We start from the raw sequence: 23,422 nt of genomic DNA on the forward strand, positions 1-23,422 counted from the left end.
TTTTCATTATTTATATGCATATAATTTTTTTTATTTCAGAATTTAATTTATACATTTTTTATATAAAATTTGTTTCTTCTAAATAAATACAAAAATTAATGAATTATTAATATGCATTTTACTAAATAATGTAAGTAAATTTTTTTATGCAAAAATTTCATTATGTATACTTTTTTCACATAATATAAATACCATAAAATGAGAAGTTTTTATTTTATTTAAAGAAATTTTAATTAATATTAAAAAAGAAAAAGAAAAAAAAATAATAAAAAAAAAAAATACATAGATACATATATCAATTAAGGTTGCTATTTCCTTATAAATATAATCATTGTATTTCTACTAAATTTTATAATTAAATTTGTTTATTATTATTTTTTTTATTAAATATGAATATATATAGAAAAAATTTTTATATTTTTGTAAGTTTACTCATTTTTGCAGATTAATATTTTTAAGTTTAAATGTTATAATAAATGAATATATTATGATCATAAATTCATATTGTTCTTTTTATGAAGTATGCTTTTTCTTTTTCTAAGTCTTTTAATATTTTCAATGATTTATATTCATAATCTAGTATAAAAATGTTCTTAATTTGCATTAAAAAAAAAAAAAAAAAGCAAAGAATATGAAGTTAAATTTGTTTTAATATCAAGTTAGTGTATAAAAGGAAAAGAAAATGAGGGAACTTTTTTTTTTGTGAAAATAAATTAAATATTTCTTAGTTTATATAGGAAGAATATAAAATAATTTCTTCAATTTCTTTTAAATTGTAAGAAAGGTTTTTTGTATGTTATATTTTTTTTGCTTTATTTTTAATTTTAATAACAAATGAAACATTTTTATTCTTATGCTTGAGCACATCAAGATTTTACCTTTGATTTCTTTTTTTTCTTTAAATTTTTGAGCTTGTATCTAATGAATCATCTTCAAGAACAGAATTCCATTCGTCTTTATTTTGGATAATCAAATTCTTAAAAATTTAATTTATTTTGTAATTAAATAAAATGAATAGTTATGAATTATTATTTTAGTAAAATTAAATTAAATAAAAAAAATTAACAAGTAGATACATATAAACACTATAGAAATGGTGGTACCGTAACATGATCAATTAAATTTCTCTCATTATAATCTCTTAAATTTATAACTTCCTTGTTATTTTCTAAAACTTCTAATACTCCTGAGATATTTCTAGGTTATTAAAATTAAAATAAATTATTATATATGATATATTTTAATTTTATTTAGTTATTTTATATACATATTAAAAAAATCAAATTGAGAATACCTTAAATATATCTTTACTTTATCTTTTAATGGTGTTGGGTCAACTTCTTTTACTTCAAATAGTTCACAACTCTCTTCAATACTATTATGCATATTTGAAAAAATTTTTATGTCGTTTTCTTCTTCATATTTTTCGTATATATATTCTTCATCAGCATATAAAACAATAACATGTGATGGTAAGTATTGCAGGCAGTTATTTGCCTGTAGATTAGTACTTGGAAACCCTTCAACAACATATCCTCTTTTTTTTTTTGCATCTAAATTACTTAAAGTATTTTTAATAATAGAAGAAACCAAATCATCATTAACTAACAAAATATACAAAAAGATATTTTAAGTTAAAGAAAATTTTATTGTAAATTTGCTAATTTGGGAATTTTCATTTTTTTTTTTATTTATTAAAGAAAATATAATAAATATACTTGCTACTTCATATATATAAAGAATTAATAATTAAAATATAGTCATAAAAAACATTGTGCCTATTATTCATTATTTACACCGTAGTTATACTATTATTCTTTTTTTTATTCTTTTTTTAATTTATGGTATATTTACATATATATTTATATATTTTTATTAGTACTTAATTTTTTATTAGTTGAATATTCTTCGATATTATTTATATCAAACGAAATATGAGATTTGATCAATTCAGAAATAGAAATGTGATAATAATTAAAAGTTTTAGAAATTGAAGAAGATAGTATTGATGTAATTTTTATCAAAGGAGGACCAATTATGAAAATTTTATTCAATAGAAAAGAATAAATATTATTATATATATATAAATATATATTTTCTGGTTTGTTTATTAAAACATTTTTTAAAATAACATCAAATAATTTTTCAACTTTTTTTTTTCGAATGTATTCATTTGTTTCTTCTTCATATTTTTTTAATGTTTCACTGTCTAATAAAGTTTCCATTATTAATTTTTCATTTTTTTTTTTTTTTTATACCAGTAATAAAATAATAGGATAATCCATAATAGCTAATTTTTTTTCCTATATATCTGAGTTTTTTTTAACTTAAATTTTATTATATATATTATATATATATATATATATATATATTTATTTATTTATTTATTTATTTATTTATTTATTTATTTATTTATTAATATTTAGAAAGCAATTTATAGTTTGAAGAAAATTATTGAAAATAGAAAGTCAAAGTTTAAAGTGATTTTTTATTACCCATTTAATTTTATTTGCACACACATAAAAATTGCACATATATACATATATGCATTTAAAGGGATTTTTTTTATATAGACATATATATTATCCATAAGAATATACCCGTTTCTAAAAAATTATAAAAAATATATTTTTTTTAAACATCTAATTATATAGGAATGATTTGTATATTTATAATATCCCATTTTTTCTAAGAAAAAAAAATCAAAAGTTCATAAATGGAAAAATATAATTATATAGATAAATACCACATATATATATTTCCATTACATTATTTTATTTTTCTATAATTTTACATTAATTGATAGAATATTTCAAAAAAAACAAAAAATTTTACAAAAAAATACTTTTTTTATAAATCTTCTGCATTTATATTTGTGATAATAATATTTTAAATATAAATTTATTATTTATTTATTTTTTTTTTTTTTTTTATATGCAATTTAAACAATTCTTTTAGTTATAATTTTTACTTTAAATGCTTTAAAGTAAATTTTATAATACTAAAGAGAAAAAAAAAAAAATAAAGCTATTTTTTTTTTAGTATAAAATAATTTTTAATTTTTGAAGTAATAATGTGAAATAAAATTAGTTCACTAAAGCGTGGACATAAAAATATTAAAAATTATTATTTATAATTTTTTTGAACTAAGAAATAACATTTATATATTAAAAGAATATTTGCATATATCTAATTTAAATATTACAATTAAAATTAGAGAATTAAAAATTTTGCAGTATTTATATTTTTTTCTTTTTTTTTATTTTCCCTATTCTCTTGTTTAAATAAAAAATATTTATTAAAAAATAAAATTTATACAATAATTTATGTAAAAATTGCTAACTTGCTTTTAAAATTTTATTGAAATAAAAAATATATGCACTACTAATAAAATGACTACAAAATAATTGTTCATAATTTTTTTTTTTGTGTAAAATTTCATTTTACACACATTAAGTTAATATGATAGTTATAAAGGAAAATTTAAAAACAAATTTAATCTATTCCTTAAATATAGAAATTGGGATATGTTTCATTTAATAAAATAATAAAAAAAAATTATGTTCTCTTGAACAAATAAAAAACGTAAAAAATTATCTCAAAAAATTAAAAGCAAATGTTAAATGATTGTAATTATAATCTTTATGTACCATAAAATAATGTACATGTAAATGCGTATAATAAAAAAAAAAAAAAATTATGTGGTTTAACCAATCACAAAATTTTTCAATGTTTTTTTTTTTTTTTTTTATTTTTGAATTTTTATTACTCTTCATTGCTTTTATCTTAGATATCTCTTTTAATATAAATTTATTATTATAACTAAATCAACGTTTAATTGTCTCTCCATTTTCTTCTTTTTTTTGTTTTTAACATTCTTTTATATATATATACATATACTTTTTTTTTAATAAATACATTACTATTTTATATTACCTAAGATGGCTTTAAAAAAAATTTATAATGGCCATTTTCGTAGAATACCATCAAGGTATAAATTAAAGCAATATTAATTAAAATTTAACTTTTAAAATATGTATATATATATATATTTAAATATTTAAACATATGCATTTATATTTACTTATTAAAAAGTATTATTTACAAATTTTTTTAACAGCGGAAAAATTGAAAAAAGCTTTTCTACTGATAAAAATGTAAGAAATGAATAAAAAAAAAAATATATTAATATGTTTTTTGAACATGTATATGCTTTATAAGTAATAAAATATTAGGATATAAATTATTTTTTACAAATATATGTACAACATAAATATCTATGTGTAAAACTTTTTATATAGGTTGAAAAATCAAATGAAAATCAAACTAAAAAAAAGGGTAAATAAATTAGTAATTAAAAATTAATAAATATTTTTATTTATATATGTAATTTTTAATTTCAAAATTATATATATTTTTTCATTATCAGATTATGGAGTTGTAGATAACATCATATATGGAGCAGGTATTATTTTATATTTTCTTATATTTAAAAAATAATTTTTGTAAATGCATATATAATTGTTTGAAATATATGTTGTCTAATTTTTTCCTTCAAATACGAAAAAAATATTTTTGTTATTTTATACATTCTTTATTCACTCATATTTATTTTTTCAATTTTTTAGATATATTAATAACTTTGCTTTTGCATTCAATTATTCGTTTCCTAATCATTTTATTTTTATTTTATAGGTATAGGCGTAGGAGCAGTAGGATTAGCTCTTGCAATAATAAGTTCAACTGTTATTGCCTCCACTTTACTATTTTCTACATATTTTTGTGTAAATACATGTAACGTAAAAGAAGACGAAATAAAAAGTGGATATCAATAGATATTTCATTATGTTATCGAAAAAAAAAAATAGCTTTTAAACAAAAATTTAAATTTCTTTTCTTTCTTTTTCCATTTTTTTTTTAATAATTTATAGAAATTATAATTTAAATATATACAACCTTTTTTTTTTTCAATATTTTTTTTAAATATTTAAAATTGTATTTAATTGATCCAACATATACTAAATTAAAAAAATACTTAAACAAAAAATTTTGACTAATAAAAATTTTTAAAGAATAAAAAATTAAATAGGATTTTAGTTGCATTTATTTAGATTATTTCATCTACTTTATTGTTGCAGTAGCATTCTGAAAGAAAGAGAGAAAAAAAATATATATATATATATATATAAATTTTAAGTTTAAATGAATATAATATATAAGTAAATTATAAAAGCATGAAGATATTTAATTTTATTCTTTTAGAATTAATGCAAATTACAAAAATAACTACCTATTATCATATCCATATAATCGCTTTTCGGAAAAAGCATATATTCACAAGTTGTTTCTAAAAATAAAATTAATGAATATTAAAAATGTCTTTAAATTCGAATATATTTTAATGTAAAAAAAAAAAAAAATATATATTTTTTTTTTTTTACTTTTAATAAGTTATTTTTTATATATATCTAACCTGCTATATATGTAATTTTATTGTAATACACATGCTGAGTATACCACTTTCTAAACAGAATATTCATATTTTTTTGAACCATGACATTGGAACTGGTTCCATTTTCGGAGTTAGATGGATTACTTAATATATTTTCTTTTATTTTTTTTTCTTTTTTAGAAGTATTCTTATTAATCAAACGCATTTTTATAAAAAATTTTTTTTTTTTTTTTTTTTTTTCTTCTTCGTAATATTTTAAAACATTAATTCTTTTTTCAATAGTATTATTAAAAAGCTCGATTATGTTAAATGGACCCAAAGCTTCTAACCCAATGAAACATTTACTTTCCATTGTAGAACTATCATTTTTTAAACTTCTTACTTTTCCTTTTATTAATATAATTGCATAATTTAAAAAGGTATTTTCTCTTAATAGATATTCATTTTTATAAATGGTTTCTATTTTCCTTTTATAAATATATTTACTTATTAGTTGAGTATCTATATATTTAAAATAAACACTTTCTTTGAGAAAAGTTATAATTTCTTTTTTATAATTAAGTAAAATTTGTGATCTTTTAATTTTTTGTTCATTTAAAGAGTAATTTGATATATTATTACAGTTCCCATTTTCCTCTTCTTCTTTCTCTTTTTTATTTTTGTCTTTATATGCTCCTTTTTTTTCTTCTTCTTCTTCATCCTGTTTTTTCTTTTTATATTTATTTTTTTCATATATTTCGTAATTTTTATTTTTATTTTGACAATCTATTGGCATGTTAAATGATTCATCAGAATTTTTCCAAACAAAATTGGAAGGTATATCAATTCCTTTTTTTATTTTTTTAAAATCAAATTCATCCGAAATTTCTTCTTGTAATAAAATTTCAATAACATCTTCTAGTGTTATAATTCCAATATGAGAGTATTTTGGATCTGCATTTTCGTCATAAATAACTTTTCTTACGACAACAATATGATTATTTGCACTTTTAAAAAAATTTAAAAGAGATAAAATACTCTCATCATAATTTACTCCATATATATATCTACCTATGTGTTTTAAAATATATTTTACTGGTATTTCTATATCCTTATTATTGGTAATTCTTATGTAATTCTTTAAATCCAAAAATATCTCATCTATGTTTTTTTCTCTATTTAAATTTTCTTTTATCATTTTTTTTTGAGTTTTGTGCTCATTATTATTACTACATAATTTCATTTTACTTCTATCATTGGGATATGCATTTTCATTAAAAGAAAAGACATTAGGTTTGTTTATGTTTTTTATGTTATCTGATAGAAATTCAGCAAATTTTATATTTTTATTCATAGATGAAAAAGTGAAATCTGAATTTTTTTTCCATTTTTTTTTTTTTTTTTTGAGTTTTGAAAATTTTCTTATTTCATTGGAATTGTAACTTAGATTATAAGATAAATTATTATTTAAATAACAGTTTTCCATTTCCATATTGTTCTTTATACTTTTATTTTCTAATACCTTATTATGTATATTATCAATTTCTTTAATATTTATTTTTATATCATCACAATTTAACCTATTGTTAATATCATTATTTTTGTTATAGTTTTCATCATAATTGTAATAATAATAATTATTATTATTACTTATTTTTTTTTTTTTACTATTAATATTATTATTTTGTTTATTATTAATGTTATTATTTACGTTTGTATTATTATGATCATGTTCTGTATATAAAAAATTATAATCATCAACTTTCTTATTTTTATGTAGATATATTTTATTATAAGTTTTATTTTTTTTAGATTTACACTTATTATAATATAATATTTCATATTTTATCCCTTTTTTATAATGTTCATTGTATTTTTTACACTTTTTTTTTTTCCTATAATTCATTAGAGAATTATTATCAAATAAAATTTTATTAATTCCAAACCAAATATTAATTAGATCTTTTATATGTAAAAGCCCTACTATACATTCAGAATAATTTCTATTTAAGACAGGAATTCTAGAAAATCCACTTCGTAAAATCTTTTTTAAAGTTTCATAGTTTATAACACTATTATAATCTATGCCAAATACATAGTCTATATCAGTCATAATGTGCATAACTTTATATTGAGAAAGTTCTAAGGCACTTACAAGAATTTTTGCTTCATCTTCATGTAATATATTTGTTGTATTTTTGTGCATATCAACCAAAGCTTTTAATTGCTTTTTATCGTAAGTATTTAGTACATTTTTGCCTATTATAAAAAAAAAAATATATATTTATATATATATATATATATATATATATATATATATATATTTATTGAGTTTTACCCACAAAATGGTCTAATACAAGACTAATTGGTTTAGCAAATATATAAAGACAGAATCTAAGAAAGTAAATAAGAGGAGCAAAGAATCCCCCAATGGCTAATCCATGTTTAGAACAAATAGATTGGGGTATAATTTCTCCAAATATGGTAATAATTATTGTAGAAATAATAAAAGAAGTTATTCCATTTGTTATTTCACTTAATAATAAACTAAAAGCTGAATTAACCATAATATTTGCTGTTATAAATGTAACTAATATTTCATTAGTATTATTTCGTAAAGGTAATATTTTTCTTGCATTCTTTGCATTATTCAATTCTTTTCTATCTTTTTCTGATACCAAAATCAACAAATTTAGCTGTAAAGTGTCTAACATCATTATTCCCAATGATAAACCTATATATGAAGGAAAAAGGTATATATTAAAGAAAATGCAAAAAAAAAAAAAAAAAATATATGGAATAATATATATAATAAAAAAAAAAAAACAATAATATATAAAATAATTTACAACAAGTGAATCAAATATAATTTTTATAATGGTAATAGGATTTACCTGAAAAGAGAGCACTTAATATGGCACATATAACTATACAAACTATATTCAACCATAATGGCATTTGAATAAAATGAATTACCGTATTGAATTTATAAATATAGAACGAAAAAAAAAAAAAATTTTAGCATAAAAAATTTTAGAAAATAAATAAAAAAATTTTAAAACATAAACAAAAAATATAAAAAAAGATAAATGATTATAGCTCTTTACTTATTTAATGAATTGTATCATTGCTAAATAACTTACGAATACATAAAATATATTTTTTAACTAGTTTTAAAATTTGAAATATTTATATATATATATTTTTATTTATTTATTTTTTATATATATAAAAGAATAAATTAACAAATTAGGAAAAATGTACAATTTTAATATTAATAATGTAATGAACATGTTAATTTAGAACTTTAATGAAAAGAAAAATTTATAATAATGCCATTTAAAAAACAAAGATTCATTTAAATTAAACATACATAAAAAAAAGGAAACATATATGTGTATATTATTTATTTATCGTATTTTTCTCTTTTTTTAAACAATTACAAGAAAACTATTAAAAAAAGGAAAAAAAAATTATTTTATAATATGCTTATAAATAATATTTTTTATTTGTACAATTAATTAAAACCAAATTAAATAATTTTTATAATTGAAATTTAAAAAAAAAAGAAAAAAAATTATAATTTTCACTAAAATTTTGCAATAAAATTAAAAATATTTTCTTTTAAATTTAGAAGCTTTTAAGTATTTTTTTTTTTTTTTTTCTCTAAATACTTTAAATTTTATTTTAAATTTTTTTCATTAACATAACTATACACAAATTTTTTAACATTCTTAAAAATTTTTATTTTTAAACTTATTAGATCTTTTTAAAAGTCAAAAAAAAGAAATGTATTATTTTAATATGTTTTATTTTTTTATTATTGTATTGTAGTTTATTCAAATTTGTATTGTTATAATTAACGTCACTATATAAGAAAGATATCATTTGTTCTTTATTTTTTTAAAAATAGAAACTTTGTATATTTAAAAAAGCAGCAAATATTATTATAATAGAAAAGTTCTTTAATTTTTAATTCTAAAACTCCATTTAAATTACATTTAGTTTAATTAAATAAAGAACAATAATTTTTATATTTTCTGAATGTTTTTATTTTTACCTTTTTTAGTGATTAATAAATTAACAGAAATATAAAAAATTTTATGTTATTTCAAAAAGAATTATTTGATGAAAAATTCCATATAATTCTTTTTTTATAATAATTTTTACACCAATTGCTAAAATTTTTAGTTCTACGACAATACATTTTTTTTATATATGAATTTGAGCGATTATATTTTATTATTGTCAAATAAGTTTAGAGAAAAAATAATTTAAAAATATATATTTCAGAAAATATATATTTTATTTTATTTTTTTATATTTTATTAATTTTTTGATTTTTATTTAATTCATATGTTTTTAGGTATGCATGTGCAATACTTCAATAGTTCTATTTTTTTTTTTAATGTTTCAATGCTCCGATTTGGTCAAAATGTTTTTGCTGAATATGCTAACCGTAAAGGATAGCAAAAACTTGAAAAATAATTTAATTTGTAAGTAAAAATCGTATAAATAGAAATACACAAAATTAAATTTAAAGTATTATAATAAAAAAATTCTTAAAAAACTTTCTATTCAATGAAATAAAAAAGATAATTTAGAGAAATATTTTATTCTTGTAATTTATGAAAAATAAATAGCTACATTTTAACTTTTAAAAATTTCCCATTTCTTATAAGTGTTTATGTAAAATATAAAGAAGATATGTATTAAAGTGTAATGTTTCACATAATAAAATAATCTTAAAATTTTAAGTTTCAATTCATTTTTTTTAAAGTTACATATTTTAAGCACGCACACAGCAAATAAATTAATTTTATTTTATTTTTTTTTTTTTTTTTTTCATTTATTAATATTTTTTTTTTTAATTTTATTTTTTTTTTTTCATTTATTAATATTTTTTTTTTAATTTTATTTTTTATTTTTTATTTTTTATTTTTTATTTTTTATTTTTTTGTAAGAATTTAAAAAAGAAAATGTTTTAAATGTGTATTTTTTATGTCGATAATTTTTTTTCATAAGTTGCTCAAACTCTAAATACAGCCTATTTGTTTTATATATTTCTTATTTATATATAATTTTTATTTTACTTTTTAATATTTTTTTTTTTTTTTTTGTATTGTTTTGTTTTTTTCTGTTATTTTATTAAGATAACATACTTAAAGACTTCATATGTAAGAATGGAAGGAGAATATTCATGGGAGAATTACTTGAATGATCGACTTTTAGCAACAAATCAAGTGTCAGCTGCAGGTTTGGCATCGGTAATGAAAATATAAATAAAATAAATAAGTATAATATTTATTTTTAATTTTATATTTTAATATATATCCACCATATCTACTATATATATATATATATTTTTATTATTGATGATAATATTGATATTATTCTTTTTTTTTTTTTTGGAATTATAGGAAGAAGATGGTGTTGTTTACGCTTGTGTAGCTCAATCTGATGAAAGTGATCCCAACTTTGATAAATGGTCTCTTTTTTATAAGGAGGATTATGAAATAGAAATAGAAGAGGAAGTAATTAAAAAATTAAATTTATAAAAATTAAAATAATATTTATAAAAACTGAAAATTATAAGTGTATAGCTTTCATAGGTGTAAAAACGTTTCTCATTAACTTATATTTTATTTTATTTTTTTTTCTTAAGGATGGTGGAAAAATTAAAAAAACAATAAATGAAGGACAAACATTATTGACAGTATTTAGAGAAGGATATGCACCTGATGGTGTATGGTTAGGTGGTACAAAATTTCAATTTATAAATATTGATAGAGATTTAGATTTTGAAGGATTTACTTTTGATGTTGCTACTTGTGCTAAATTAAAAGGTGGTCTTCATTTAGTTAAAATTCCAGGTGGGAATATTTTAGTAGCATTATATGACGAAGAAAAGGAACACGATAGAGGTACCTAGAAAAAACTACATATACATATATAAAGCTGCTTAATAGGATTATTATTTTTTTTTTTATTTCTAATGTTTACATCATTTTATTTTATTTTTTTTTCAGGAAATTCTAAAATTGCAGCATTAACTTTTGCAAAAGAATTAGCTGAGAGCAGTCAATAAGAGAGAATTACTAAAAATTATAAAAAGAATAGCAATAAAATAAAAAAAAAATAGATAATTATATTTTTTTCTTTTTTTTTTTAAAATTTTTTTTCATATATTAGAATACACATTATTCTTATATTTAATTTATTACTATGGTTATTCTTATAATTTTCTATACTCATTTTTAATGTTCAATATTTTTACAAAAAAAGTTGTATTTTATAACTTTATAAAAAAAAAAAAAAAAAGCATATACATGTATATATATATAAACATTTAAATATTTAAATACAAGTTATGCTAAAATAATTGTTATTTTGTAAAGAAGGAAATAAGATGGGTACTATTATATTAAAACATTTTATTATATATTAAATTTTCTTTTTTCTTTTTCTTATTAAATGATTTAATTTGAGGTTGCTCTAAAAAATAATTGAACCTTCTATCATATGTAAAAATCTTAAGTTTATATATTTAAGAATAAATATGTGAAAGATTAGGTAATTTGTCTTTTTTGAAATATATAAAAAAAAAAAAGAAAAAAAAGTATAGCATTAACTTTGAATCTTTTTAAATATTACACCTTTATTGTATTTGTATATGTATTCATGTTTCTTGATTTTTGCAATTTATTCTTATAATATTTTAAAAAAAAAGTAAATTTTCTATTTTATAAAGTTACGAAAGCTTTATGAATCAGTAACACAACAAGATAATACTTGGTTATAATAAGTATAAAAAGCTAAAGTGCCTTTTATTAAATAATAAATATCGCGAACTCCTGCAATTTCTCTAATTGAATGCATAGCTAACTGGGGTATTCCAATATCTATACCTGGCATAGATAAACTCGAAGCAAGCATTGAACCGATTGTACTTCCGCACGGAGTATCATTTTTCACCATGAAATTTTGGTGTTTAATTGGCTCATTTTCTTTTGAAAACAATTCAAAAGTTTTTTTAATTAAGCTAGCATAAAATGGAGAAGTTACATAATTTTTATTTGCATTATATTTAAAAGTTATTCCTTCATGAAAATGTAACTGATGGTTATTTTGAGTGGTTTCAGGATAGTTAGGGTGGCTACAATGAGACATATCAACACTTAGTAATAATGACTTGCTAACTAAACTTCCATATATTTCATCTACAGTTGTATCATTATTATTTAATTCATTTTTAAAAACACACCTAATAATTCTCTCTATAATATTTTTTGTTAAATAAGATTGAGCACCGACTTCACTTTGTGATCCAATTTCCTCATGGTCATAGCCAATACATATATACAAGTTATTATCATAATTAATATTATTTTTTTTATCATTACTTTTTATATGATTTACTAATTCAATAAATGACTGAAAAATGCAGTAAGAACCAACAAGATTGTCAAATCGAGGGCCCTCAATGAATTCCTCATAAACTCCTGTAAAACAGGGTTCTTGCACATCCATTAAACATAGTTCAAAATCTAATATATCTTCTTCTTTACAATTTAATTCTTTAGTTAAAACATACAATAAAGGAGACGAATTATCATTTACCATTTGGTTTTCTACTTCTCTTTTTTCTGTTGCCCTTTTTTTCATAATATTATCAAATAATGTAGTAGAAAGAATGGGCTTCAAATGTTCTTCATAATTTATATTAAGAGAAAACTCAAACCTAGTTCTTTTTTGCAAATGAATAGCTAAACTTGGCAAAAAAAATAAAGATTTGTTAATTTGAATTAATTTTTCAATCAACTTATCTTCTTTCTTATATACTACTTGACCTGATAACCCTAATCCTCTATCAAACCAAGTATTCCATAGTCCTGCACCATAGCACTCAACATTTATTTGATTTATTTTACTTCTTATTACATTATTATTTGGAGTAATTTTTAAAGAGCAAGAATCAATATGTCCAACCGATATTAAAATAGAACCATTTTCTATATTAAAATTTTTTCCAATAAAAAAGCTACATATATTTCTGTTTTCTTTAGATAATACATAACCTTCATTTGTTTTTAAATTCCATTTTTCTCCTTCTTTTAAATGTGTAAATCCACTTTTTTTTAATTTATCTCGTAAATTTTTACAAGCTAAAAAACTACTACCACTATTTCGGATGAATTCCAATAAATCTTGAGCATACTCTCTAGCTTTTCTATCCATTTAGAAAAAGTTAATTTAAAAAAAAAAGAAAAAATATATATTTGTAAAAAAAAAAGAAAAAATAATTACTTGAATTATAATAAATATCAAATAATTCCAAAAAAAAAAAAAAAAGAGTAAATTAAATATAGGAAATTGTAAATATCACAATATATATAAGCTTTAAAATGATATAAATAAATGGGTATATTTTAAAAAAATTATTGATATATTAAATTTCCAAAAAATTAAAAAAAAATAAAATAATTTCCAATTTAAATTTTAAGCTTTATTTCAACATATAAAATGTTTACTCTTTACCATATATTATTAAGAAATTATGAAAATAATAAAATACTTCAAATGAAATTAGTATTCTTTTATAACTTTTTGAAATTGTTGAAGTAAAGAAAACATATAGTCTTCTTATGCTTTATTTCCTTTAATCAACAGTGATTTTATAATTTTATTTTTATTGTAATAAAAAACATTACTTTCATTCCATAAATACTTTATAATATTTCAATTTGAAAGTACTTTTTCTTACACCCATAAAACAATTTTTCAATTTTTTTTTTTTTTTTTTGAATATAAAGATTCTGTAAAAATTATTTAAAAGTTTTTATTTTTATTATGATGTACTTGTATAATATAAAATTTTTCATTCGTATTTTTAAGTAATTGATTATTCATTTTGAAAAATAAAAAATGAAAAGTTATAAATATTTCAGTTATTTTTTTAGAAAAAAATTAAATCAAATTTTTATAATAAAAACTTAATTTTGTGTTTATAGAAAAAAAAAAGAAAACAGTAAATATATATTAAATAAATAATAAGCAAATGTGTGAATAATTAAATCACCAAATTCAAAAAAAATGTTAATAGAATAATAATTAAAAAGAAGAAAGCTTAAACTAAAACAAAGAAAAAAAAAAAAAGTATATTGTTAATTGTAAAAAATACATATATATATATATATATATATTTATAAATAAAAAAAGACAAAAAAAAATACATTTCATTCTATTATCAAAAAAATAAAATAAAATAAAAAATAAAATAAAATAATTAATTATCAATAAAAGAAAAAATATATTTTAATGTTTCATCAATAATGTTTTGATAAAATATTTGTTTTCTTTTATTAATCAATTGAATTAAATGATTTCCTTTGAAAAATTTCTCAATATCAAAAAATTCTACATTTGCAATATGGTCTATAACAACATTATGCAAAAAATTGTATGTTCGAATTTTTTCACTTCTATCACCACTTTGCTTTTGGCTCTTTTTGTCTTTTAGAAAATTAATTCTTTCTTGTTCATAATAAAAACTATATAGTTTATTTTTTAATAATTCAATAGCAATACTTTTATTTTGAATTTGGCTACTAGTTTTTTGAACTTCAACAAAAATATTAGTTGGTTTATGAATAACTTTAACACACGTTTCATTTTTATTTACACTTTGCCCTCCAGCCCCACCTGATCTTTTTGTTTCAATAATTAAATCTTTTTTAGAAAAATTTATTTTCTTTTTTATTTTGTCCATTTTACTTTTTTCGTCAAATATTAATACAATTGATGTAGATGTTTGAATTTTTTTACTATTTATGGGAATTCTTTGAACTCTATGAATACCTATCTCTTGTGCAAAATCTTCATATACATTCTTACCTTTTATATAAGCAACAATACTTTTGTTTCCTTTAACATCATCACCTATTTTATTTTTTATTTCGTATTCATAATTCTTAATTTTACAAAAATTTTCATACATACTAAATAATTCTTTACAAAACATTTTAGATTCTAATCCACCTACTCCTGCAGTTATCTAAGAGAAGAAATTTTAATCATATATTAATTAAATTTAAAAAAATAAAAAAAAAATTTTATGTATTAATGTATACCTCTATTTTAATTTCATTTGTATCTAAATGATGATCCTCATTAACAAAGTTTTTATAAAAATCAATAATATTTTCGATAACAGTGTCTTGTACATTTTGTATATTATTATTTAATTGTTTTATATCATCATCATTTAAAATTTTTTTTTGAAAATCTTCTTTGTCATTTAAACTTTCCATTAATAGTTGTTTATATATATCTAATTCTTCATACAATGATTTGAAAATTTTTGATATGTTCTGAATTTTCTTTATTTTTAATGTTTCTTTCTTCTCACTTACATCTGAAATGCTTTTATCAGCTAATTTTATAAGTAATTCTTTTTGGTTATTTTTTAAATAAGTTAAGTTAGAAGAGCAAAAGTTATTTCTTTTGATAAAAAATAATCTGTTTAATATCCTTATATTCTTTCCCATTTAAATGTTTTCAATTTAAAAAAAAAGAAGAGTAGAACAGAAAACAAGAAAAATATATTAAGCTTAATATACTCACAAAAAGTTATTTTTCATAAATTCTGAAAAATTCTATAAAATATATATATATATATATATATATATATATATATATATAGTAATAGAAATTTTTTTATAAAATATACCTCAACAATTCTATAGAAAAAATGAGAGCTTCTATAAGATGATTTTGTATCTTAAAAAAAAAAAAATATATATATATATATATAATATTTATTAAATATGACAATTATGATATATATATATATTTAATTAATTTAATTTTTTTTTTTTTTTACTTTTTTTCCAAATAATTTCTCCCTCTTTACCAAAAGTTATAATATTTTTTTTTAATAAAAAAGGAAATAAAAAGTTTCGCATTTTTTGTGAAATCTTCGGTAAAGGAAAATAACAAAAATATATTATGACATTTTTTTTGTAACTTAAGAAAAAAGGATTATTATGTTTTTTTGATATATTTTTTAAATATGAAATTTTCTTTTTTGAGACATTTTCCCAAGTTGTTTCGTTTATCTAAAAATAAAAAAATAAAACAAATTTAGATGAAATAATTTATACTTTTTTTTTTAAATTCTATAATTTTTTTATAAATAAATAAAAAATATTATACTATTTTATTTTACCAAACATAAGTAACTATGATATATAATTAAGCAAAAAATCATTAAAAAAAAAAACACTAAGATAAAAAATAGTATTATTAGCCAACAATAAAAAAATCTGAAGGAAAAAAAAAAAAATTATATATATATAATACATTTAATCTTAAGATAAAAATATTTAGAAATTAAATTATTCTTAATTTTTTAAAGTAACCCATTTTCGTAAAAAAATAAATGATACATTGCTAAAGAAATATATTTTAAAGATAAACAAATTGTAATATCTTCAAAATATAAATATAATAAAAAAAAACATCTATTATTTTCAGCTACACAATTATTTATCCAAGGGCAATGATGATCGAATGTTCTGACACATCTTTTGCATATTTTACAATGTTTAGTTCTTAAAGGCTAAATAAAAAAAATATAAATATACATATATAGTAATAAAAGATCTAGGAAATATATAAAATGATCAATTAAACTTAAATATTAGAATATTATATAATTATTAAATGGTAAAAATGAAAATTATAGAATTAAAATTATAATATATATAACAATTATAATTTATAAGATTTACAATATATTTAAATGATATATATTCTTATACTTGAAAAATATTACAGATAATACAATATTGCAACTGCGTATTATATTGATAGTATTTATAATTATATAAATAAAAAATAGTTTTATTATTTGTTTTAATATCTTTTGAAAATATAATATCATTTTTATTTATTTTATGTAACATAATACTACTTTGGATTTTTTTTTTCTTCTCTTTTGGTCTAGTATTTTTTGCATTTCCTAATAAGCAGCTTATCTTATTAATTTCTATTAAAGATATAGGTTTATGTTTATTTCTATATTTTTTTATCATTTTTCGTAATCTATAAGTTTTATTTCTCATTTCTTTATGCATTTTTTGTAAAATAAAATTGTATTTTCGTATTTTAGAATAAAATTGAAGTTTTCCATAGATATTAATATATTCCTCTATATTATTAGGTCTATTGCTATTCACATATTCTCTCTTTTTTCTCTTATAATGGTCTTTTTCATCTAAATAATTAATATATTTTTTTTTATTTTTACGATTTTTAACCATTTCATTTGAATATTTTTCGTTTTCTTTGAATATAATAATTTTATTTTTGTCAACTAATTGTTTCCATTGTTTTAAATTTTTTTTTATGCCTTTTTCAGTTATGATTGTGTTTTCATTTTCGTGATGAATAATTGTTAAACTGTCTAATTCATCATACTGATTTTCTTCTAAACATAACCCAAAAGAAATAAAAAAAAAAATAAAATAAAATTTTACTTATATAATAGTATTATATTATTTTTAATAACCATATGTACTAGAAGTAGAAAGAGAATTAAGAGATGACTCATAGCTACTAACAGAACAATTAGATGATTTATTATTTTTTGTTTTATTTATCTTTTTTTTTATATTATTCTTATTTTTTTCTCTGATGTAATTTAGTTCTTGGTTATTTGCTTTTATATATGTTAGAGGACAAGTGGTTACATATCCACTTAAAAAAAAAAAAAAATATATATATATATATATATATATATATATATATATATATATATGAAATATAAAATAAATAAATTTTAAAAAAAAATATTACTTTTTATTTAATGTATTAAAACGTATATTTATTATTACTTTATTATTTTTTTTTTTTAATTATTACGGGTTTCGGCAAGATGAGATAATATATAATAGAAAAGAAACAAAATAAAAAAAAAATAAATTATTCAATTTTCCTAAAATCAAATTATATTTTTCTTTTAAATTAATACAAGTAATTAAAACTGAGAATCTAAATAAAACTACTACATATGGTAAAATATTTATCATTTTTTTAAATTAAAATAAAAAAAAAAAAAGACAATGTGTTTTAAAATTTTATCCTATATGTTAATATTTAAAAAATGTATGTTACTTAAAAATATTTTTTCAAATTACATTATTTAAGATTTTTTTTTTTTTTTACTTTGTGAATAAAATAAGATTATATTTATATTTTACTTTTTTTTTTTTTATTATTATTTTAATTTTAATTTTAATTTTTTTTTTTTTTTTTAATGAATTAATGAAGAAAATAAATAAAAATAGAAAAAAGAATTTATAAAAAAATTGTGAAACGTATCAATTTTAATTTAAATGTAAAATTTAAATTATTTTTTTTTTGGTAATAATTAAAAATTATTTTATGATTGCATATACATATACTACAAAATAATTTAAGGATAAAGTGAAAAATAAAAAAAAAGAAAAAAAAAGATAATAAAGAAAAAATTAATGGACAAAAATATATAAAAAAAAATGTATTTACTTTTTTCACTTACAATAAAATATGTTAATGTGTGTGTGTGTATTTTTTTTTTTTTTTAATTCTAATAACAGGAATACATAATGCTTAAAAATATTATATATAAATAAAAAAAATTTTATTAAATGTTTAAAATAAAATAGTAAAAGGAATATTAAATAAAAGGATTTAAAATACTTTTTTAAAAAACATTTGTTCTGTTTTTAAAAGAGATTCTCTTATTGAATCATCTTCTTTGAATTCAATGCTTCTAGATTCTTTTTCGTTCTTTGTTATTAAAAATCTTAAAGGGGGAAAAAAAAAAATATAGAAATAATAAAATGTATTAAGTGCTCATTTTAATTTTTATTGTATGAAATATTATTACCTTAGTACATGTGTTTGAAGTTTTAATTTTTCTGATATGTCTTTAATCAAAGAAGGATAAATTTCAAAAGAAAATAAAATATAATATCCTTCTAGTTGTTTTTTAATTGGTCTAACTAATTTTTTTTTTCCTAGATACATTATTTTTATGTTTTCTGCATCAATTAACTTTAGTTCATACGAATATTCTGCTAATTTTTGTTTTATTTCATTTATTTGGTAATTACAAGAAAATAAAAAATCAATATTATATGATCTTTTAGCTGATTGTAATGTTTTATATATGTTTACATCTTTTTTCTCTTTTTGTTTCTTAAATTTTTTTATTAACAATTTATAAATATAGTCATTTAATGATCCATGTAATTTATATTTTTTGAAAATTTTCAATTTCTTATACTTCCCATTTTTATTAAAAATAAAATATTTATTATATTTATTTACATTTTGAAAATAATTTTTATCTAATTTTTGAATTTTATAAGATTTATATATATCCACATGTACTAATAGAAAAAAGTATAAAAAAAAAGAAAAACATTTAAAAAAAATATGCATAACAATCTAATTGAAGGAAAATCAATTTATTCATTTTAATGTATTATTTAAATGAAATTGTATAATTAGAATATATAAGATTAAAAATATAAAAAAAAAAAGGAAACAAAAAAGCAAAAAAAAAAAAAAAAAATTACTTTTTTTTAAAGATAAAAGAAATTAATTGTTTTTTTCATAAAAAAAAAAAAAAATATATAAATATATATATAAAACAAGAAAAAAAATAGAAGATTTAGGTAGAAAAAATGAAATACAAACTTTTATAATAAAAAAAAATTTAAGTTTCAATTTAAAAAATTATTATTGTATTCTTTTTCTATGCACATAAAATTTTATGCATGATAGTAAGAAGGTAATTACAAAAAAAAAAAAAAAAAAAAAATTGGATAAAATAACAAAAAAGCAAGAATAATTAAAAATAAAATAATTTTAAGCATTTTTTACAAATAAATATGATTTTTCATGATTTATTTTTTGAAATGAAATTTTGAGTAAATTATAATGTTTAGAAGATAATGTGTTTATGTCAATTTTATTAATAAGAAAATTAAAAATTAAAATTTTATTTTTTACTTTTATATCTTTTAAATGAAAACATAAAGAGATAAGTATTGATATATCTTTATAAGTTAAAATTTCTATTTTGCTTAATAACTTATGTAACTTTGATATATATATATCTAAGTATGTTGCATTATAATTAGCTTTGCAATGACTTAAGATTAAATTATTCCAATCGTATATGTGTAGTAAATTATCATTGTTTTCTTTTATGCAGATATAAAGAGAATCATGTAATACATTTTTTTTTATTTTAAATTTAGAAAGTATATATAAAATATTTAAAATATTTCTTAAGAATTCTTTATTTCTACAATTTATATATTTTGAAAAAGTTTTATATAGCTCTTTTTCTGTAACAGAAAATTTAGAATTACTAGTGAAAATTTCTAATTGTTCCCCTTTTTTATTAAAAAATATTTTTTTTTTAATATTTAATGAATTAATTGATTCTATGAAATTTTCTAATATATCAAAATATTTATTGAATTTTTGTTTTTCATTTTCATAGTTTTCTTTGTTTCTGATCTTATCAATGTAATATATTGTATAAATATCAATGAGTAAATGATTTAATATATTCATAATACTTTTTTTAAAAAATAATTTTAATTTAAAATAACTTTTAAATATTAGATGAATTTCATTAAAATGGAATTCATAAATCTTATTTTCTATATGTGTCATTATATTTTTTAAAATATCTTTATTTTTGTAATTTATTTTAGAAAAGAAATATACAATAGCAGTAATATCTTTATTATTTAATTTATTTATATTTTCATTTGTAAAGGTTTCAATTATTTTAATATATTTTTCATCAAAAAAATCTAATTTTATATATGAATTGCACATATTATATATATGCCTTTTGTTAATGTTTAAATTGCTTGCATATTTATTAAAATTATTAGGAATACTGAATAAATTCATATCACTGTTATTAAAATCTATATCATTATCAATGAAATAATAATAATTATTATTATTTTCATAATTGTTATTGTCATTACTTATACTAAAATAATTTGTATTGCTATGATTTAAGTAATTATTATTTTCTTCTTTACATAATGCAGCAAATGACTTGTTTATTCTTTTAATTATCTCATCATTTATTAGTTTTATTAATCTATTTCTTCTATCTTTTTTTTTTTCCTTTTTTTTTTGTTCTAAATTGTTATCAGAAAAGACAGAGAGGAGAAAAGATATATTATTAGTGTATAAAGAAGAAATATAAAATTTTAAAATGAATTCAAAAAATTTATTGTAAATATTTATTTCTTGAGAAAAATCAATATTATTATATTTTTTTTGTAAACAAATATATAACTTATATATGCATATGTGATTGTATATGCTCTTATTAAAATAATTTAATAAATGAAAATCATTAATTAAATAAAAGCGTATGAAATTAAGAAATTTTATTTTTATTATGTTATTTTGAAAAAATAAAAAATTGAAATTAACTATTTGTTTTTCGTTAAATGAATATCTATTCTTATCAAAAAATATTTCCCAAGCCATTACATTAGCATTACTATTTAATATATATGGAGAATAAAATACTTTTTTGAATAAAAATTGGCAATTCATGTTATTATTATTATTATCACTACTTATTTTATCTTGTACTTTAATGAAAGTATTTTTTTTTTCAACACTTTGAGACATTTTTAATTGATCACTGTTTTTTTCTTTTCTTACTTTATATTTCATTGTTTCATATATATTTTTTTGATTTATTGAATATGGACGATAAAATAAGTAATTAAATATAGATATAATTCTCTTATCTATTTCATATAACATATTATTCAAACTTATATATTCATTTTTATTTTTCAAAATAAAATAGTTATAGTTATTGTGTTTTTTTAAAAAGAAAATTGTACTTAGAAAACTGTAGGCATCCATTAATATAACATCATAAAATGATTTTAATTCTTTTATATTTATTTTGTTTTCATTATAGTTTACATCAATTATTTTTTTCTCATTTTTATCTTTGTTATTCTTAATAAGACTATTTTTCTTAAATGTATTTATAAAAAAAGAATTGTTCATATTAATATTGTTGATATCCTCATTTATTATAAAGAAATTAGTATGAAATAGATAATTAAACAAATGGAGATAAAACAAGTTTAATATATCAAAATTTATTTGATATTTCTGTAATTTTATGTTGTGTTTGTTTATTATTGTAAGGAGTTCTAATAGCTTTTGACTATCTACTGGTGCAGACAAGGAAACATTTTCTTTTTTATAATTACTTTTATGATTTAAATAATTTTCATTTATTACTATAATCTCTACAATTAGTTTTTCAAAAACACTTTTACAATTTTTTTTTTGTTCATCATAATTTAATAAACATAGGGAATTAAACAAATAAATATAATTTTTTATATTAATTTTTTCTTTTTTTTCTAATAGAATATATTTCAAATAAACATCAAAAAATGAATTAGAATATTTTTTACTAAAATATAAAAATTTATTTAAATTAGCAAAGTAAATTTTCTTCTTATTATTATTTCTTTTTTCATCATCAATTATTGTCAATTTAAAATATTTATTTTCTTGTTCACAATTTTCAGTTGAATATATAGGACTAGTAAAATAGCTGACTCCATTTTCTAAATAATTTAAATAATATGAAATAGTTGATAATGGATATACTAAGTCATCGTCATTTAAATATGCACTATTCTTGCTTTTAATAACAAAATTATAAAATTGTTTTAGTTTTTTTTCATTTTTCTCTTTAAAAATATTGATTAAAACATTTATTAAAAAATTTTTCATTATATATATTTTAATAACATTGAAAAGGAAAAAAAAAAATATATATATATGTGTATAAAGCCGAAAAATTATTTATTTTAATATAATAATCAAATTTTTTTTATAAATGTATATATGATAAAAACA

At 17.3% G+C, this 23,422-nt stretch overlaps 9 protein-coding genes across 9 annotated transcripts; 2 read left to right on the top strand and 7 right to left on the bottom strand.

Annotated features, from left to right (window-relative positions):
• Positions 1 to 898: 898 nt before the first annotated feature.
• On the bottom strand, positions 899 to 2,225 carry AKLP2 (adenylate kinase-like protein 2, putative; the record flags this gene model as incomplete). The annotated part of the gene is made up of 4 exons (XM_028676006.1): positions 899 to 976; positions 1,104 to 1,197; positions 1,295 to 1,604; positions 1,883 to 2,225. 4 exons carry the CDS (start codon positions 2,223 to 2,225, stop codon positions 899 to 901), a joined length of 825 nt encoding a protein of 274 aa, XP_028532538.1.
• A 1,716-nt stretch (positions 2,226 to 3,941) lies between these two features.
• On the top strand, positions 3,942 to 4,835 carry PRELSG_0729900 (conserved Plasmodium protein, unknown function; the record flags this gene model as incomplete). The annotated part of the gene is made up of 5 exons (XM_028676007.1): positions 3,942 to 3,991; positions 4,121 to 4,157; positions 4,302 to 4,338; positions 4,430 to 4,465; positions 4,696 to 4,835. 5 exons carry the CDS (start codon positions 3,942 to 3,944, stop codon positions 4,833 to 4,835), a joined length of 300 nt encoding a protein of 99 aa, XP_028532539.1.
• A 272-nt stretch (positions 4,836 to 5,107) lies between these two features.
• On the bottom strand, positions 5,108 to 8,389 carry PRELSG_0730000 (protein MAM3, putative; the record flags this gene model as incomplete). Its single annotated transcript, XM_028676008.1, has 5 exons — positions 5,108 to 5,145; positions 5,291 to 5,347; positions 5,474 to 7,690; positions 7,770 to 8,165; positions 8,326 to 8,389. The coding sequence occupies 5 exons, from the start codon at positions 8,387 to 8,389 to the stop codon at positions 5,108 to 5,110; spliced, it is 2,772 nt and encodes a 923-aa protein (XP_028532540.1).
• A 2,225-nt stretch (positions 8,390 to 10,614) lies between these two features.
• PFN (profilin, putative) lies at positions 10,615 to 11,519 on the top strand (the record flags this gene model as incomplete). The annotated part of the gene is made up of 4 exons (XM_028676009.1): positions 10,615 to 10,698; positions 10,852 to 10,965; positions 11,097 to 11,355; positions 11,461 to 11,519. 4 exons carry the CDS (start codon positions 10,615 to 10,617, stop codon positions 11,517 to 11,519), a joined length of 516 nt encoding a protein of 171 aa, XP_028532541.1.
• Positions 11,520 to 12,193: 674 nt separating this feature from the next.
• Positions 12,194 to 13,669, bottom strand: M18AAP (M18 aspartyl aminopeptidase, putative; the record flags this gene model as incomplete). The annotated part of the gene is made up of 1 exon (XM_028676010.1): positions 12,194 to 13,669. The coding sequence occupies one exon, from the start codon at positions 13,667 to 13,669 to the stop codon at positions 12,194 to 12,196; it is 1,476 nt and encodes a 491-aa protein (XP_028532542.1).
• Positions 13,670 to 14,717: 1,048 nt separating this feature from the next.
• On the bottom strand, positions 14,718 to 15,978 carry PRELSG_0730300 (peptide release factor, putative; the record flags this gene model as incomplete). Its single annotated transcript, XM_028676011.1, has 2 exons — positions 14,718 to 15,485; positions 15,562 to 15,978. 2 exons carry the CDS (start codon positions 15,976 to 15,978, stop codon positions 14,718 to 14,720), a joined length of 1,185 nt encoding a protein of 394 aa, XP_028532543.1.
• Positions 15,963 to 18,522, bottom strand: DHHC6 (palmitoyltransferase, putative; the record flags this gene model as incomplete). Its single annotated transcript, XM_028676013.1, has 8 exons — positions 15,963 to 16,040; positions 16,161 to 16,210; positions 16,314 to 16,548; positions 16,659 to 16,755; positions 16,852 to 17,051; positions 17,254 to 17,921; positions 18,003 to 18,190; positions 18,356 to 18,522. The coding sequence occupies 8 exons, from the start codon at positions 18,520 to 18,522 to the stop codon at positions 15,963 to 15,965; spliced, it is 1,683 nt and encodes a 560-aa protein (XP_028532544.1).
• Positions 18,523 to 19,165: 643 nt separating this feature from the next.
• RPS6 (apicoplast ribosomal protein S6, putative) lies at positions 19,166 to 19,921 on the bottom strand (the record flags this gene model as incomplete). The annotated part of the gene is made up of 2 exons (XM_028676014.1): positions 19,166 to 19,280; positions 19,365 to 19,921. 2 exons carry the CDS (start codon positions 19,919 to 19,921, stop codon positions 19,166 to 19,168), a joined length of 672 nt encoding a protein of 223 aa, XP_028532545.1.
• Positions 19,922 to 20,350: 429 nt separating this feature from the next.
• PRELSG_0730600 (conserved Plasmodium protein, unknown function) lies at positions 20,351 to 23,296 on the bottom strand (the record flags this gene model as incomplete). The annotated part of the gene is made up of 1 exon (XM_028676015.1): positions 20,351 to 23,296. The coding sequence occupies one exon, from the start codon at positions 23,294 to 23,296 to the stop codon at positions 20,351 to 20,353; it is 2,946 nt and encodes a 981-aa protein (XP_028532546.1).
• Positions 23,297 to 23,422: the final 126 nt, after the last annotated feature.

The sequence above is a fragment of the Plasmodium relictum genome (assembly GCF_900005765.1).
Source record: "Plasmodium relictum strain SGS1 genome assembly, chromosome: 7".
Classification (NCBI taxonomy): Eukaryota; Apicomplexa; class Aconoidasida; order Haemosporida; family Plasmodiidae; genus Plasmodium; species Plasmodium relictum.